Below are 19,220 nucleotides of genomic sequence, written 5' to 3' on the forward strand. Positions count from 1 at the left end.
TGGGAGGGGTGGCTAACACCCCAGAGGACAGGATCACACTTCAAAACAACCTTGACAGATTAGAGAACTGGGCAAAAACAAACAAGATGAATTTTAACAGGGAGAAATGTAAAGTATTGCACTTGGGCAAAAAAAATGAGAGGCACAAATACAAGATGGGTGACACCTGGCTTGAGAGCAGTACATGTGAAAAGGATCTAGGAGTCTTGGTTGACCATAAACTTGACATGTGCCAACAGTGTGACGCGGCAGCTAAAAAAGCCAATGCAATTCTGGGCTGCATCAATAGGAGTATAGCATCTAGATCAAGGGAAGTAATAGTGCCACTGTATTGTGCTCTGGTCAGACCTCACCTGGAGTACTGTGTCCAGTTCTGGGCACCACAGTTCAAGAAGGACACTGACAAACTGGCACGTGTCCAGAGGAGGGCAACCAAAATGGTCAAAGGCCTGGAAACGATGCCTTATGAGGAACGGCTAAGGGAGCTGGGCATGTTTAGCCTGGAGAAGAGGAGGTTAAGGGGTGATATGATAGCCATGTTCAAATATATAAAAGGATGTCACATAGAGAAGGGAGAAAGGTTGTTTTCTGCTGCTCCAGAGAAGTGGACACGGAGCAATGGATCCAAACTACAAGAAAGAAGATTCCACCTAAACATTAGGAAGAACTTCCTGACAGTAAGAGCTGTTCGACAGTGGAATTTGCTGCCAAGGAGTGTGGTGGAGTCTCCTTCTTTGGAGGTCTTTAAGCAGAGGCTTGACAACCATATGTCAGGAGTGCTCTGATGGTGTTTCCTGCTTGGCAGGGGGTTGGACTCGATGGCCCTTGTGGTCTCTTCCAACTCTATGATTCTATGATTCTAACCAGCTGGTGTGTGTGTGTGTGTGTGTGTGTGTGTGTGTGTGTAGCATTCCCGCTGTTTCTGATGTTTCAGCATGAGTGCCATTGCCGGATTCCGGAGCAGGTTTAGGGACCACATAGGCAGAGAAGGAATCTGGTTGCGCTAGTCTGACGCCACTCACACAGCGTTAGATGCAACCCATTATCTGGATAAGACCAAAGAGTTCTGTATATATTCCGCTATCAGGCATTGGCCCAAAGAGTGATCTCCTTGCACCTGTTTTGTTTCTCCCCTTGCTCACTTTGCACAGTTCTAAAATAGCTCTTGCTTTCTTCTGCCTAGCTGGGATCAAGATGACGACAGCTGCGCCGGTGTCTGAGAATTCTGTGTTTTCAACAGATGCAGCCACAAAGTCTCAAGAACAAATTCTTTATCAGAGTAAGATAAATGCAAAGCTGACATTTTGGGGTTGCATGCCTAAGTTCTGCATGTTTTTGAACAGGTATTGTGTGAGGCATTTTAAATGGGGGAAATAGCATGGTAGTTAAAAATAAGACATCTCCCGCTCCAGGACCACTCTCCTGATAAAACAGCCTTTGCCAACCTGGTGCCCTCAAGATAATTTTGGACTGCATGTCAGCCCCAGCCAGGATGGCCAATGGCAAGAAATGTTGGAAGTTGTCCATCACCATTTGGAGAGCATCAGGCTGGCTATCCCTGGGATAAAAAATTTGGAAGGAACCACTGACAGCTTTTTTAAAGAGATAAAAAAATCACAATGTAAAATCCAGTCCTGGATCTCTCAAGTCACACCTATTTCAGTCCTAAGGAAGCTGTTTTTCCTCTGAAAATAAAGAGTCACTGACACAGATTCAAAGGATTGACCCTGCTATCATTGTGCATGCTCCAAGGAGATACAGTGGTACCTCGGGCTACATACGCTTCAGGTTACAGACACTTCAGGTTACAGACTCCGCTAACCCAGAAATAGTACCTCGGGTTAAGAACTTTGCTTCAGGATGAGAACAGAAATTGGGCAGCGGCAGCACAGCGGCAGCAGGAGGCCCCATTAGCTAAAGTGGTGCTTCAGGTTAAGAACAGTTTCAGGTTAAGAACGGACCTCCGGAACGAATTAAGTTCTTAACCTGAGGTACCACTGTATTACAGTCTGTTCTTTCTCAAAAGGAGTTTGTGATTAAGAAATGGGGAGTGTTTGGTGGTCCTATCCACGCTCCTGAGAAAGTGAAAAAGTCAAAGAAAATAATAATATATATATATTTTTAATCACACTGAATAGGAACAAATAAAGACAGGTAGCAGCTAGTTCAACACAGCCTACCTTGTCTGGCAGTGGCTCTCCAGCATTTCAAACATGAGTCAGTCCAACCCTTATCTGGAGATGCCTGGGATTGAACCTGGGACCTTCTGCATGCAAAGCAGATGCTCTACCACTGAGCTAGGGTCCTTCCCCCCATTAAGCTACCTTATATTGAGACAGACCATTGGCTGATCTAGTCCATTTTGGTCTACCTTGACTGGCAACAGCTCTCCAGGGGTATTTTGCAGCCCTACTGTGGCATTTGCCCCTAGGATGCGTCAAGGAAAGAGTTAAAAATGGGTGTGATGTGATTGGCCAGTGAGAATGCGAGGGGAGAGTAAAAGATAGAGTGGGAGGTTTTGAAAAGACAGTTGAGGTCTGGGGGTTGACAGTTGAGGTTTGGGAGTTGGGAGTTGAGGCTTGGGTGTTGAAGAAGGAAGAGGGTGGAATACGCAGTGGGTTGGTTGAGTTGTATTGTGAGAGAGTGAGAGAAATTGTTAGGGAGTTAGATAGATAGTTGGGATTAATTCAGTTTGAAGTTGTAGGAACTAAGTTTTAAGAAACTGACAAGAGAAAAATAAACCGAAACCATACGCTTATTCCTGCACTTAAAAATAAACTTGATTATTTGTTTATGTTAGCAACTGTCTGGACTCCGTGTGTCCCCATGAGCAGCGGGGTGGTGGCAGCGAAGAAAGCAACCGCAGTGGTGGCACAGGGTCAATAGACCGTGAAACGTCCAGGGGCCCTGTGTGATCGCCACACCTACCGAGATGCCAGGATTGAACCTGGGACTGTCTGCATGCATAGCAGATGCCCTACCACTGAGCTATGGACCCCCCTGAGTCCTCAGATGTAACTAAGGTATCGATCTCCCTGGAGACACTTTGAAAATCCAAAACCTTGGCTGACCCCCATTCACTTTAGTATTGAAGAATATCTGAAGAAGTGTGCATGCACACGAAAGCTCATACCAATAACAAACTTAGTTGGAAGGATTTTTTTTTTATTTTGTTTCGACTACGGCAGACCAACACGGCTACCTACCTGTAACTAGCACTTTAGTATTGTTTTTCTTTCCTTCCTCCTGTTAGGTTCTGGAGCGATTGTGGCGGCCATTGTAGTTGGCATCATAGTTATATTCACGGCAGTTCTCCTCTCGCTGAAAATGTATAATAGGTGAGTCAGTGACTTGGCTTTGGGCTCAAGTTCCTTTGATTTTTCAAGAGAACAAGCAGGCTGTGGGCAGCGTTCCCTGCGTTTCGCAGGTGTTTCCACGGGATCCGCTTCATGTTTGTGTTTGTGGTGCAGCTCCACAGCCCGGCCCTGCAATTTTTGCTTTTGCAAGATCCTCACTTAGAGGTGATATGCCATACAAGGGAGACCCAAAAGGCAGTATCCAACTAAGCTCTACTCAGAGCAGACCCACTGAAATCAGTGGCCCTAAATTTGTCAGGTACTTAATGGATGTATTCTGAGTAGGACTAGCATATGCTGCTGCTTTGGGGCAAAATATGCAAGGGTGATCCAGTGAATAGAGAGGAGGGTGGAGCTTAGTGGCAGTGACCTAAGAGGCAAAATGCATTATCAGCTGCCTCTTTTGATGTATTTAAATAGACCTGTTTTGTGTTATCTTGATCACATGGGAGCAGCTACAGCAGGGGCTGCTTCGACAGCTATCCAGTAAACCAGGACAATGGAGAAGGGACCAAGAATGAACATCGGGTTGCTCCCTTTTAAGAACATAAGGAGCTGCCTTTATACTAAGCCAGACAGTTCATTCATCTGGCTCAGGACTGGCAGTACAGTGGTACCTCAGGTTACATACGCTTCAGGTTATATACGCTTCAGGTTACAGACTCCACTAACCCAGAAATAGTACCTCAGGTTAAGAACTTTGCTTCAGGATGAGAACAGAAATCGTGCTCTGGCAGAGCAGTGGCAGCAGCGGGAGGCCCCATTAGCTAAAGTGGTGCTTCAGGTTAAGAACAGGTTCAGGTTAAGAACGGACCTCCGGAATGAATTAAGTAAACCCGAGGTACCACTGTAGCTCTTGAGGTTTTCAGGCTGGATTTTTTCCTAATCCTGTCTAGGACCTTCTGCAGGCAAAGCCTATGATCTGCAACTGAACTGTGGCCTTTCTATTCCCATCTTCTGGGAGGGGCAGCAGTGTGGCAAGGGGAAGATGCTGCATCATTAATTCCTCCCTTTTGACTTTGGGAATCTTGTGTTCCTGGAGTGGATAAATCCTGTCCAAATTGGCCTGTTTGCCACAGTTCAGGCTGCAGGTAGAGGGTTGGTGTGGCACAGTTCATCGTGTGGGAGTGCTGATCATGCAGCATGCCCATAAGAGGCCAGAGGATGCTGTAGGTTTCCTTCCCACCTTGGGCAATACTGCAGAGGAAGGGGAAATGGATACCATCCTGAGACATTACGTCAAGACCCGTGAGCCCTGACATAATGCAGTGTTTGCTTTGCTCCTTGCAGACGCATGAGGACAAAGCGGGAGCTGGAACCGAAGAACGCCAAAGCCACAACCCCCTCCACGCTGGGGCAGGACACCAGTAGTCCCAGTCGCACCACAACGGTGACGTTCGTCCCCATGGACATCCAAATGCCAAACAGAAGGCCCTGAGGCATGAGTGCCACAGAGGATGACAAATCAGACCCAAACATGGGCCTTACAGGCTCTGGGAAGACCTGCGATTCGTCAACATAAAGGAAGTTAAAGACTGGAGCTGCTAACTGGAGTTGCACTGTGACCAGCTCTCCACGTTTCTGTTTCTTTAAGAAAGGAAAAGACCGAGATTCTCAGGACAATGGATGTCACCCAGTTGCAAAAGTGGCATCTTGTCTCTACAGCTGCGGATACATAAGGGTAGCTGGTGGCAAGGCTGCCCCTGTAGTTGGATCAAGAGATGCCCTTCCACCGTTTTCTGCTGCTTCACATTAGACTCCTCATGGCCATGGATTCTGAGCGGTCCTTTGCTGGTTGGAGATTCTGAAGAGGCAAAGGGAACTCCCATCCACCCAAGGCTGTCCATACTGTTAGGCGGAGTGAAGTGGCTGCCTTAGGCAGCAGGTGCTGAGGGATGTGGAGTGGGAGCAAGGTATTCGAGGGCAGAGCTGTGACACAAAACACAGCCTTCGCAGCATCCCCCAAACTAGCCTGCTCCTCGCAGGTGCTAGTGTCAGGAATTTAGGGTAGGGTAGGAGGAAATGGCTTTCTCCTGTTCGTTTCCCATGAGAATGATGCAGGGAGCTGTGGTAAATCAGTTTTCAAAGCCTCCTCATGCCCCAAATTAAAGAGAAGTTTATACCTTCAGTAGCATCGTTCCACTTCAGATTGAGTACCAGGGAGATGCTTGGCTGACTCTTTTCCCGTGTTCAAGGAGCTGTGCTTTGTCTTTTTACCCCTTCTATGGGGAGCATTTGAACATGTGACCTCTTACAAGGAGAAGAGAAAAGGCCACCTAATTGATCAGGGTAGCTAGAGCAACTCTCCTGTGAGGATGTTAGCATGCTTGGGGCTTAAATAGTTTAGTGGGGGCAAAGGCAATGTAGGCCATTATAGAAGTATTTAAATTATGCATAGTGTGGAGAAAGAGAAGTTTTATTTCCTCTCTCCTAACACTTGAACCTGGGGGCATCTAATGATGCTGAAGGGTGGGAGATTTAGCACAGATGAGATGACCGACTTCTTCGTACAATGCAGTTAAATTCTGGAATTCATTACCACGACATCTGGTGATAGCCACCAATTTCGACAGCCTTAAAAAGGGATTAGGTAAATTAATGGAGGATCATAGAATCATAGTGTTGGAAGGGGTCCCAAGTGTCATCTAGTCTAACCCCCTGCAATGCAGGAATCTCATGCCTGTTAGTTTCCCCTCCTTAGTCTCCAGGTTGCCCTAGTAGAACCCAGCAAGAACAAGGATGGGGACAAAACGAGAATTGATTGGCTTTGACTGTGACTGGCTCTGGCTCCAGCTACTGTTGGCGTCCCTTCCTTCCATGGGCACCAGCCACCACTGGATCTGCGGTCAGGATAGGGTAGAATTTGATTCAGTTAGCCCAGGCTTCCTCAACCTCTACCCTCCAGATGTTTTTGGCCTACAACTCCCATGATCCCTAGCTAGCAGGAGCAGTGGTCAGGGATGATGGGAATTGTAGTCTCAAAGCATCTGGAGGGCCAAGGTTGAGGAAGCCCAAGGAAGCCTAAAGGCAAACCCACCTAATTTGTATTTTCTAAAATACAAGAACCAAAACACAGCCACCCTTCACAATTCTATGAATTTTGTAGTGCAGCTCTACAGCTGAGTACTGTGCAAAATAATTTATTTATTGTGCATAAAATGTGTATGCTAGTGAGAATAACATACAAAAATGCATTGGAGCATTTGTGTATATTGGGTAAAATTGCATACAGACGAGCATATTAGGAGAAATTCACACAATAATGCTGATGGATTTTCATGAGGCCTTTACAAAAAAAATATAACCAGATGTGGAAAACGGAATTGAAGATTGGAAAAATAAAAACTAAGAGAAATTAAAATCAGCAGATTCACCCATCCCTAATCTGAGATGGTTGTGTGAGCTGAACACAATTAATTCATCATGCTTTTAGGCTGCAGTCACTTCCTAGGATATGACACCTATTGATCTACACAAGGTTTACTTCTGAGTAGACATGTGTAGGCTTACACTGCAAACGTATTTTACCATTCACGTGTCCATAAATTATGTGATTTGTGACCCACCTAAAAAAAGATCATGCCACATCCTTCTGCTGAAATTCTAATATAAAAAGAATATCAGAAAAGAAGTGAAATTCTTCTTCTCCTCCTCCCCATCCTTCACTGTAAGGACCCAGAATGGGTTACAACATTAAAACACAATATTAAAAACAGTTTAGAACTTACAATCACAGAAATAAGCTGGGTCCTAAAAATATACCGTATTTTTCCCTCTATAACACGCAGATTTTTTCTCCTAAAAAGGAAGGGGAAATGTCTGTGCGTGTTATTGAGCGAATGTGTGGTCCCTGGAGCCAAATGGCAAAAAAAATCAGGCAGAAATCAAATCGCGCGTCTCGGAGAAGGGAAACCTGAAAAGAGGAAGTGGCTGCTTTCCTGCATGCTGCCTCAGGGTCTTACTGCCCACCCTCCTCTGTTTCCTTGCTGTGTTTGCTCAAACGGAACAAAGAGCAGGGAAAGCCCCTCCCCTCCAGGCAAGCAGAGAGAGAGAGAGAGAGAGAGAGCGAGAGAGCGCTTCCTTTCCTCCCTCCCGTTATACCCCTCTCCTGCATTCTTAGCCAGCTGCTTCTCTGCACACCCCTCTCGTGCTCCTTGTCCATTCTGTATTTTTCCTTCCTTCCCCACTTAAAATGTGGTTAAAAAGCATGGATCCACATGGATCCTCAGGATCTTTGCATTGGGTCACCCCAAATTCACCATCAGAGCACATAGCATGTCCATGGCTACAGCCTGCACCCCCCAAAATCACACACCCACTGTTGCCTGGGGCTGCAATGGTGCAAAAACGTGGTTACAAAACATGGATCCTCAGGATCTTTGCATTGGGTCACCCCAAATTCACCATCAGAGCACATAGCATGTCCATGGCTACAGCCTGCCCCCCCCAAAATCACACACCCACTGTTGCCTGGGGCTGCAATGGTGCAAAAACGTGGTTACAAAGCATGGATCCACAGGGATTCTCAGGATTTTTGCATTGGGTCACCCCAAATTCACCATCAGATCACATGTCTGTGGCCACAGCATGAAGCACAAAAATGATACATCCACTGTTTCATTCAGAATGTTTTTTCCCTTGTTTTCCTCCTCTAAAAACGATGTGCGTGTTATGGTCAGGTGCGTGTTATCGAGCGAAAAATACGGTACATCACAAGTGTTAAGAGCCAGGGTAAAGAGGTAAGTCTTCAGCATTCACCAGAAGCTCTATAGTCAAGGTGCCAGACACACTTCTGTGGGAAGGGAGTTCCACAACTCTCGTACCACCCCCCCCCAGGTTCTGAGGGTCCCCTCTGCTGATCTCAGCACTGAAGAGGCTCTGTAGGGAAGTAGGTGCTTTTTCAGGTATTTGAGGCACCTTGAATTAGTCCCAGAAATGGCTGGCAACCATAACAGTGGTTTTAAAATGGGTTATATGATATTTAAACAGAACATCAGCCAGTAATCTGGCTGTGGAATTTTAGACCAACTGAAGTTTCTGCATTCAAGGGTAGCTTACCCCACCATATGAAACCAAAAGCAAGCTATGAGATAGATGAGCTTCAAAAGCAGCATGGAGGTACATGGAAGTAACCCACATCCTCACACTCAAATATTTATGGCAAAAGAAAAAAAGATATCCAGATATATTTAGCTTCCATGCTACCTGGCCCTAGTAGAGATGGAACAGTAGCTCTATCAGCTTAGAGACAGAGGAAAGTGCTTACAAAAATGCATTAGGACCAACGTGCCTAAAATGCTGAGGAATTTTCACGTGGACATAAAAACAAAAGCAAACTGATATAGCAGTGTGAAGAACTGAACTTATGATTCGAAAGCCTACTTGACAGATTTGTTGATTTCTAGTAAGAAAAGGCAACACCAGGGATTCTTGCTGAGGAGCAGGAGAAGCTAGGCTGTGTAAACCAAGTTTGTAGTTTAGGCATGTTGGCTGGAAGCCAAGTCCATGCAAGGTTCCAGGTTGTGCTCTGTGTACAGTGTGAGTGGATGGCTGGAATGTGCACAGACCAGCTCTTCACACTGAATTAAAAGTTTCACAATGGTTGCCCATCAACGGTTATTGTCAGTTTTGAAGAGAAGTCTTGTGACAAATCCCCTTTTCTACATAGACATCGAGGCTGGAGAATACGTTGGCAGTAAGCACGTGAGTTTAGTATTGCTGAAGTGGGTGTGTAATAATCCGACCAAAACAGTTTACCAGGCCCACGGCGTACATTTGCACAGTAGCAGCATTGTTGCTCTTGTACGAACTCCTGTGTCCTAGGCTCATGTGTTAAAAGGAGGGCTGGATGTGGGGCCCCAAGCAACATCTGGCCCCCAGTGGCCCTGCCAATTTTCAATCAGGGCATAGTTTTTGCAATTATTATTAAGCAATTGTAGGGAACCAGTGGCTCACTGGATGTTCTCAGGCTACAACGTCCATTATCCCAGACCCACTGGCTGGACTGGCAGCAGCCAAAAACATGAGGTAACTGCCCTCTGGACGGGGCTCTGGTAACAGGGCTCTGGAACGGATCCCGTTCACATCTAGAGGTACCACTGTACTTAGTTCCTGAGTCAGGTCACAGGCTCACTCTATTCAAACACAGACATACCCTTAAGACAGGATTTGTGAAGGAAAAAGACAATGGGGAGGCTTTTCCATTGTCCTTTGACCTTGCAGAGAAAACATTTGGTCAGTTTGGGACAGTTTGGGAATCAAAAATGGTTCCAAGTTGGTCTTCCTGTGCTGATCTATGTATGTGCTTGGTTGGTACACTTATGAACATTTAACATATTTCTAAGACCTCAAAATTCCTATCACACTACTAAGCCTCATTCAAGGTTTTATTGCTGACATATGAAATCACCAGACCACTGGCAATACCCAAAGAGGGAAGTGTGCAATCTCTCTCATGCACAACTTCAGAAACTGATAGCACCCTTCACCTTTCCAACAGGATATTCCTTGCAAAAGCACCAAGATACCAGGGGTGTCTAAGTGTAGAGCAGTTGTCACCAGCAGCACCCCAGCACCCTCCAGATGTTTTGGACTGCAACTCCCATCAGCTGGCTGGCAGGCACTGTCCCCCCACCCCTGGGAAACATACACTCAACTATACAGCTCCCTCTTGTGGCAATTTACAAATCAATGTTTCATTTCTTTATTATTCATACCTCCATGTAGCCTAGTGATCATACTGCTACTGGCCACTCCAATCCCTACCAAGCCATGCATGGGATTCCAGGGGTCTTGGCCCTCAACCAGGGTCTGTGCTCCTTGGTAGAACTGAAGACGCAATGGAGGCTGTTGTATGTTTAAGAAATATGATTTATTTACATATTATTCACCTGAATTCACATATTATTCACCTGAATCCAGATCTTACAGCATGGTCATTTCAAGAGGGTCTTGTTCCACAAGCAATGTGGCACTGGCATTTAAGGCATCTCCCCCTGTCTGCCTTCAGCAAGCCAGCCAAGATAGCTTTTTTCAGCTATCTACTAGCTTCAAGTGAACGGGATAATTTTCCTCTCACACCATGACCCCAACCTCTGCCATTGTCTCCCAAATCTCCTGTCTCTGTTCACACCTCAGGGCGGAGTGGAGGACCGTCAATGGCCCTGTATTGTTTCTTAAGGCCCAGGAATTCCTCTGCAGCTTGCGTTTTCCCTTCATATCCCAAATAATAAACATCCCATTTATTGATTTATAGGGTTGGGAGGGGGCAAACAATGTTTAAAGCACAATTATACCACGCGTGAACAGTCCGGGCTTCTGCCATAGAACCCTGGGAACTGTATTCACCCTCTCGCAGCTCTACACTTTTGCCTCACTCACCACTGGCTTGTGGCCCATGGAAGGTTTCCTAGAAGCGAATGTGGCCCTTTATCTGGAAAAAAGGATCCTCGCTCCCTTCACCCTTAAGGCAGGTCACGACACGGAAACGCAATATTGAAAAAAGTGTGTTTTAAACAACTTATTTTGAAAGCGTAAGAGTTACATCCTCTATCAAGACACGCGCATTACCACCTGTGAACATCACCCTTACCAAATACTATGCAAAGAGGTGAGGCAGGGTACCGTCAGATGTAATGAATTATGAGTATTAAAATTATTACTGGGTGAAGCGATGTGGAATTAAACGGTGCGCGAGGGCTACACCTGGGCAACCCTAGCTCAAGCAGGACGTGTGCGCTCGACGCACAACCGCGCATTTACGTTAAGCGAGCGCAAGGCCGCTGCCTCCTGCAAAACGTGGCTGCAAACACGCAGGAGCCACGACGCACCGCAGCGCCCTCTTCCGACCGCGGTAACCTTCCCCCGCCCCCTCCAGCAGAAGCGCTTGATTGGCTGAACTGCAACGACGCCACCCCCTCTCCTCCCGGCGATTGGGTATGTCGGTTAAAACGAGAGGTGATCGTTGGCTGAGCTGCCCGTCTCTCTGTTTTTCACTCGCTTTCCCCTCCCCCGGGCCCGCCTCTTTTTTCCCGAAGGCGTCACGGGACTCCGCCCGCCCACTGCTTTCCCTCCCCTGATTCCCGCGCGAAGTGACGAGATCGGCGACGGCAAGGAGGATGATTCACTAAGCCAGAGGAGGTGGGGGCGAGGGGGCAGCGGAGAAGGACGGGCTCTCGCGCTTCTGCCGCGCGGTGCATGTCGGGAGACGGAGCAGCGCTCTCTGCGGCCAGGCAGGAGGAGTCAAGATGGACGCGGGATTCTTCCGCGTAAGTGCTGAGGCCGGGGTGAAAAGCAACGGCGGCGGGAGGGACGGGGAAGAGGCGGCGGCTGGAGGGAGGGCGGCGTAGGGGGTCGCCCGCGTCCTCTGTCCCCGGACCTCCGCCTGACGCGAGCCAGGCCGGCCCTTTCTCTTCCCCTCCCCGTGTGTGGAGCCGAGGCGGAGAAAATGGCGGCGGCGCGCGGCTTCTTTCCAGCGCGAGGCAGAAACGCGAAGGTGGGGGGCGAACGGAGGGGGGGATTCTCCCTCCCCACGCGCTGCCCCCCTTTTTTGTTCATTCTGTCTGCCTTTTTATTCCTCCTCATCCGCTCCCGAAGCCGTCGTTCTTCTCGTGGGTTTTCCTTTTTGTCTCCGCTGCTGCGAAGCCGTCGCCCGCCCACAGGAAGGAGGAAGCGAAGGGCCCCGAGGCGCCTGGGCCTCCCCGCACCTTTTAAATTAACTCATCCCACATGCACCCTAAACCTGTACCCTTAGGTTTAGTTCTCGGTGGTATTAATAATCGTCCCTTCCTCCATTAATAGCTTTGAGGACGAATCGTCCCTTTCATTCTGATATACACGGTTGGTCAATACGTTTCTGAAGCCTCAATATCCAGCCTATTCCCTCGTTTACCTCCCTCATCTCCTTCCTCCCCGCCCCAAGCCCACCCTGCTTTTGTTTCGTCGATTTTGGAGCTCTTTTTCCTCTTGGGAAGCCTTCTTTTTATGCACTTTTTATTTGTGTGGACTAGATAGAACTTGTTTCGTTAGACACATGAATAGGGAGAGTTAAGATAGATATGGAAACCATTGCATACATTTAAGTACAGGATACGAATGTGTACATTTTTTGCTCTGGACTAGCAGTGCAGAACAAGCAGCCTTCCAGTTGTTGGATTCCAGCTCCCACCGTTTTTGACCATTGACCATGCTGGCAGAGGTTGATGGGAGTTACAGTCCGATAACCTTTGTAGTGCCACAGGTTCCTCATCCCTGCTCTCGAAATATATAAAAAAGATTGTCCAGTAGCACATTAGAGACCAACTAAGATTGTTCTTGGTATAAGCTTTCGTGTGCATTCTTCAGATCTGAAGAAGTGTGCATGCACACGAAAGCTTATACCAAGAACAAACTTAGTTGGTCTCTAAGGTGCTACTGGACAATTTTTTATATATATTTTGACTGTGTCAGACTTACACGGCAACCTACTTGAATCTAAATCCCTGCTCTGTAGTCTCTGCTAATCATACTTCTAGGAGTAGATGCTTATTGTACACACACATGTACATCTGCATACCTAATTTTCACAAGTTTATGGAAAACCCGTGCATCTAAATGGGGATGATGGAAATAGGGCCAAAAATTATGCGAAGTGAAAGAGATATCTGTAAATGTCCTGTTAAGAGACACAAGCACGGTACTTTGGTAGTAACAATACACTACTTTAACATATTTAGTCTGAGGAAATCCCTAATCTTGATTCAGGACCAAAATGCAAGTCCATTTTTTAAAATCCAAGGGATAATTCCACTATGCAGCAGCAGAAGAGTCCCTTTTCTGTTATTCCTGTGTTGCAAGAGAACAGACAAAACACAAGTATACAAATGTGTGGAGTAAACTTTTTTGCTTTAGTTTGTCTTTTTAGTGAGCATTGGAAAGTTTGTGTAATATGCACCCAAATCAGTTGTTTTCAGATTTGAGGGGAGTCTTCCAATATCAGGTTGATTGCAGTAGAGCCTTTGAATATGGAACCACTTCCATTCAGTTGAATTTCAGGAGCTTATCAGTAGTGACTCATCTTATAGAAAAATTCCAATCTTGTGAAGAATCTGAAGGCTCACTACCCTGAAATCTGGTATGATGAAAAGCAGTATATAAATATTTCCAAAAAATGAAGAAATTTAATAAAAGTCCCCAGAAACTTTTGAAAACATTAGCGTTAGGGTATAACAGCAGTCCTGTTACATGATGTTAGGCGACCAACCTGTAGTAAAGGCAGCATGAGTTTGTGGACAAACTTGAATTATGTTAAACCTGCACTGATGCCTGCTCCCCAGCATGGTAAACTAGAGTAAAAAATGATCCTAAGGTACTGTTGTATACGTACTACAGTACATTATAGAGGCTCTGATCCTACATCATCATAATGATTACAGTGGTGCCTCGCAAGACGAAATTAATTCGTTCTGCGAGTTTTTTCGTCTTGCGAAGCACGGAACTGCACCTCTTCAAGCAATGCACCCTGGGTATTAACGGTTTTAAGAAAAAGGAAACAAACTTGCAAGACGTTTTTGTCTTGCGAAGCAAGCCCATAGGGAAATTCGTCTTGCGAAGCAACTCAAAAAACGAAAAACTCTTTCGTCTTGCGAGTTTTTCGTCTTGCGAGGTACCACTGTATTATATTTATATCCTGCCTTTATTCCACAGAGCTCAAGGTGGCATGTGTGGCTCTGTTCATTTATACTTACAACAACCATGTGAGCTGAGAGATAGTGACTGGCCCAAGGTCAGCCAGTGAATTTCATGGCTGAGTTGGAATTTTATCCCAGATTCCCAGTCCCTAGGCCAACACTATTCACTGATTCTCTTTGGACTTTGTGATATTCTTACACTGCCCTTAGATGGTGTTAGGGGAGAGAATATTGGTCTCTACTAGTAAACTTTTTTGCTCTATTTTTTGAGGTGTTAAAGGCATTCTGGTTCTCAGGTTTGAGGAGTCAGTCAGTTGTCTGATCAAATATTGTCAAACTGACCAGGTATTTGACCACTGATTCTTTGGCCATAATCAAATATAGTATTACACAACAGTGTTCTTGTTGTGTAAGTGGCAGTCGGTCTTTTAATGCATCATTTGATAGTGGTTGCTTTCAAGTTCTACAGGAGTCACACATGCATGGACCTTATTGCCAGGTACCTATTGCCCTGCAGCTGCATCCACAGTCTTTTCCCTCACAAATAAGTCATAAAATATAGCCTTTCCTATGAAATAGATAAATAAATATATTTACACAGACAGTAAATATATTTACATCTGGACTGGTGAGAGAGTATTTAATTTGTAAAATAAAGGAATTGTGAATATGCTTGGGAACATTTCACCCTGGGCTTTTTAGAATACGTTTTCCTTTGAAAAGAAACTTCACACATAGAGTTCCAGACTTTTTGTTAACAAAAAGTGGAAATCATATCACAAGGAATTAGGATAATAGCTCTTGCTTTCTAAAGAAAGCATGATAGTGGTAACAGATACTTAGGGCTGGGATGCCCATTAAGTTCTAAAGAATAACTTGTGTGAATGGTACAGCTTGTATCTTTGAGCATGCACAAAATTCCTTTTTAAATGGAAAACACATTCCAAAAAGTCCCAGAAGGTGACATGTTTTTGAGCACAATTTGTAAATGAAAAGCTTCCTCACCAATCCAGCTACTGTAAGCTTTTCCAATCATGTTTTTTTATGATACGATATCTTTATTGTCATTGTCCCTTGCGGAACAATGAAATTGAAAACTACAAAAAACTACATAAAACTACCACAAAACTACATAAAACTACATAAAAACTACATAAAACTACTACAAAACTACATAAAACATTCAAAAACCCCTAAAAACTCTAAAACCCCATTTTAAAATACACTATACTACAGAGACCCCTTATGCTGCGTTTAGAACCAGAATTGCATTAGCGTAGAAACTTTTTCAGGCGGCTAGTCCTGGCCTTTATAACCCTATACCTTCTTCCAGAAGGCAGAAGCTGAAAGAGACCATTTCCGGGGTGCGTACTATCCTGCGCTATCTCTGCCGCTTTCTTATGGCACCTGGCAGCATAGATTTGATCTAAGGTGGGAAGAGTGCACCCAATAATTCTCTCTGCAGTCTTTACAACCCTGGACAGCATTGTTTTTTCCCTGGCTGTGCAGCTCCCAAACCACACACACAGACCATAAGTTAGTACGCTCTCCACAGTGCAATGGTAGAATGCCATCAACAGGTCCTTTGAGAGATTGTTTTTCCGGAGGATTCTCAGAAAATATAACCTCTGATGTGCTCTCTTCACCAGGTCTTTGCTGTTCTTTCCCCAGGTTAGGTCTCTCAACTCCATTCCCAGAAATCGAAACACTGAGACCTGTTCCATGCACTTCCCCTCAATAATAAGTGGCTGAATATTCAATTTACATTTCCTAAAGTCCACAATGATCTCTTTTGTTTTCTTTAAGTTAAGCAGTAAGTTGTTTTTCCTGCACCACTCCCCCAACCGCTCAACTTCCTTCCTATAGGCTGTCTCCCCCTCTCCAGCCGTAATTAAACCAACCACCGTTGTATCATCTGCAAACTTAATGATCTTATTACTGGGGTATTTGGGGGCACAGTCAGCTGTACAGAGCGTGTATAAAAGCGGGCTCAACACGCACCCCTGCGGCGTCCCCGTGTTCGTGATGAGATCCGCAGAGACGTGGGAACCCAACCTGACCCTTTGGGAACGGTTTGATAGAAAGTCTAATATCCACCTGCACAAACATGGTGGAAGTCCCAGGTCTAATAATTTGGGCACCAATCTATGCGGAAGAATAGTATTAAATGCAGAACTAAAGTCTACAAATAACAGTTTCGCGTAGTTCCCTTGCTTCTCCAAATGAGTCAGGACAGCATGTAAAGCCATTGCCACAGCATCCTCTGTGGATCTCTTTGCCTTGTACGCAAACTGGTAAGGGTCAAGTCCCACTGGCAGACAAGATAAGATGCGCTTCCTCACCAGTTTTTCGAAACATTTCATTATAATGGGTGTCAGCACCACAGGGCGAAAATCATTCAGACTGTCTATCTTTGATGTTTTTGGATGTTTCATGAAGATTAAATATTTTGTTTGATAAAGAGCTTCCTTGAAATTTTGGGAACCATATCTACTTGGTGTTGTGCCCAGTATCTTTTTTTTATCCTTGGATTTTTCTGCTGCTGTAATTGATCTTCTGATTGGACAGGATGTTATGACCTGTTGTGTTTGGCAATTCAGGCAAACCCAGAATGTTAAAAGGAAGGTCGAAGCACTCTTTTGATGATGGTTACACCTCCTAGCATTGCACAAATGGTACCTAGATGATCACTGGTGAACGATTAATCCTTATATCCTAGTCTGAGATACATTTTGCTAATCATAGAGCAACATACCAGAGCACCTGGTAATAGTAGTGGCTCTGTTCCAAGAGAGGGAATAATAAGCAGCCAGCTTTTATGTTATCTAACCACATTGTAATAAAACATCTACTCTCTGAATTAGAGTTTTTCAACAGTTACCTGTTCTGCATATAGCTTTTAAAGACATGCATGCAAGTATTGTTAGCTTCTGTGGTCTGCAAAATACTGGACTGTGGTTTGTAACCAGCGAAGTTTTGCTGAGTGTAGATTCATTGAAATTAACTGACCTAAGATTTCCATTAATTTAAATGGTTCTGAGTATGACCTAACATTGGATACAAAACTCAGTTTTTAACCCTCCCACCCACCAAACCATTGGGGTTGCTGTAAATCATAGCAGTTATTAGAAACATTTGTAAAGGCTGAACCGCTTCATACTCCATGTACATACTTGTTAGCATGTGGTCAGTTGTATTGTGGTTTTTAATCTCTCTTCTCATCCCCTAATTTTTTTATTGCATTTTACTTACTAAGGGATCCTATTATAATGAATGGAAAAGTACCCAGTGCCAATTCTTTTTTAAAAATGTGATATCAGTAAAATCTATTTTCTAATGTTTATCAAGGCATTTTGAAATGAACCATGAGTGAAGAGACCCATTGAAATCAGTGGACATGTACTAAAACTAAGAATAATACTGGATTTTTCCCTGTATCTTTGTACACTTTAAAGGGTGTATGGGATCCCAATAGGACATACTTTCAGAACATATGGTGCAAGAAAGATAAGGCCCAGTGATAATGGGATTTCTCTTTTTGGTCAGCTTTCTGTCATAGTGAATTGGTCCATTAACAGGTTTCTGAATGCAGTAGTTTCTCTTTTATTAAGAATGTGGCAAACTCTCCCATCTCCTCCTGCTGCTTCCATTTTCTATATATAAAATATCAGCATTGAATGATGTTAACCTTCTGAGTAATTCATATGAAGCTTGAATCCCCATTACTTGATAGCTCACCTGCCAAATCCTATTTATAGTCTTAAGATATTTAAAAAGCTAGTCACGTGAAATATTTTTAAGTTGCTTTCTAATGTTGGCTGGAAATTATTTGAGAGATTGCTTGGCAGCTATACAGTTTTCTAAAGTTTGTGGCATGTAGGATTGCATGTGGTAGAATTGTGGCATGTAGGATTGCATGTGGTAGAATTGTTGGGGCATTTTAAGGTTTAATGCCATTCTGCTGTTGAGAATTGGGTCGTGGATGGTAATAAATCTTACAGCGAAGATGAGAAACCTGTGGCCCTCAATAAGTTAGCATCGAGAAATATCTTTGATTAGTTAAATTAGTTAACTGTATTTTATTAAATTAGTTAACTGTATTTAAAATTTACTCAGTTATTTTATTCTTACAGGGAACTAGCGCTGAACAGGACAACCGCTTCAGCAACAAACAGAAGAAGCTACTAAAGCAACTGAAATTTGCAGAATGTCTAGAAAAGAAAGTATGTTCCCTTTGTTGTATTTGGAGAGTGATATGGAATTCTAAAAAAAACAAACCCTTAATAAATACATAAGATGCTTTTTGAATTTAACTAACTGAGCTAAAGCTAATAGAGCATTAAGAATAACTTGTCTTGCACTTTAAATAGAATAAGTTTTTAAAGCTAATGGAGAATTTATGATGGGATACAAACACGAAGTTGTGTCATTTTTCAGTCAAGGCTTCCACCCCATTGCAAAGAACTCTAGAAAAGAACTGTGAATAGTTTCATGCCTGGAGTCCAAAGACAAATTCGCTATTGAATAAATCATTTCAGCTGCAGTCTTTAAATCATGGTTTTTCAGGAAAACGGGGGCTGCCACTAGCATTGTTAGATCACTAGTGGGCCCAAGCTGTTTTGGGTAGTCCGTGTCCACTTGTCCCACACCTGATGTTCTAAGTGGCATGAGGCACAAGAAATGTCACGGCAAAACTAAAATGAAGAAGCATCAGGAACACACTCTTTAAGTGCACTCCTGATTCTTCCTTTGCATCACCAGCTTAAATTCAGGCATATGGTTTACCATATGGTGGTGCTTCAGTGATACTTTAAAGTGATAGAGAATGCTCTGTTTCAATGAAGTATCAAGCTAATACCTTCTACTGATAAACTAGAAAACTAATGTTTCCAAGCACTGCTATGGCATGAAAAACTTGTGGTATTTGACTGCTAGTTGGAGACCAGAAGTCTTAAGTGACTGAACAAAAGAAATGTTAGCATTAAATATAATTCATGTTTTTGGTTGATCAATGTAGGTGGACATGAGCAAAGTAAACCTGGAAGTAATCAAGCCATGGATAACAAAAAGAGTAACGGAAATCCTTGGATTTGAAGATGATGTAGTAATTGAATTTATATTCAACCAGTTGGAAGTGAAGGTAATGATTTTGCTGTGGTTGTATTTACACATTTGTAAATGTATTGCATTATTGTTC

The 19,220-nt window shown here is 44.2% G+C and overlaps 2 protein-coding genes across 33 annotated transcripts in view; both read left to right on the forward strand.

Annotated features, from left to right (window-relative positions):
• Positions 1-6,987, forward strand: part of NCMAP (non-compact myelin associated protein) — a 31,397-nt gene extending 24,410 nt beyond the window's left edge. For all 7 annotated transcript variants that reach the window (XM_083625662.1, XM_083625664.1, XM_083625663.1 and 4 more), the window contains 3 exons: positions 1,184-1,279; positions 3,254-3,338; positions 4,647-6,987. In XM_083625662.1, coding sequence (XP_083481788.1) covers positions 1,184-1,279; positions 3,254-3,338; positions 4,647-4,794 — 329 coding nt within the window. In that variant the 3' untranslated portion in view covers positions 4,795-6,987. The remainder of the gene's footprint in view (positions 1-1,183; positions 1,280-3,253; positions 3,339-4,646) is intronic.
• A 4,307-nt stretch (positions 6,988-11,294) lies between these two features.
• SRRM1 (serine and arginine repetitive matrix 1) overlaps positions 11,295-19,220 on the forward strand; it is a 28,058-nt gene continuing 20,132 nt past the window's right edge. For 11 of the 26 annotated variants that reach the window (XM_083625513.1, XM_083625490.1, XM_083625501.1 and 8 more), the window contains exons 1-3: positions 11,380-11,623; positions 18,157-18,246; positions 19,041-19,163. In XM_083625513.1, coding sequence (XP_083481639.1) covers positions 11,603-11,623; positions 18,157-18,246; positions 19,041-19,163 — 234 coding nt within the window. In that variant the 5' untranslated portion in view covers positions 11,380-11,602. Of the gene's footprint in view, positions 11,624-18,156; positions 18,247-19,040; positions 19,164-19,220 lie in introns of those variants that run through there. The other 15 variants (XM_083625495.1, XM_083625500.1, XM_083625503.1 and 12 more) reach the window with 7 other exon arrangements.

The sequence above is a fragment of the Podarcis filfolensis genome (genome assembly GCF_964270895.1).
Source record: "Podarcis filfolensis genome assembly, chromosome: 8".
In the NCBI taxonomy this organism is placed as follows: Eukaryota; Metazoa; Chordata; class Lepidosauria; order Squamata; family Lacertidae; genus Podarcis; species Podarcis filfolensis.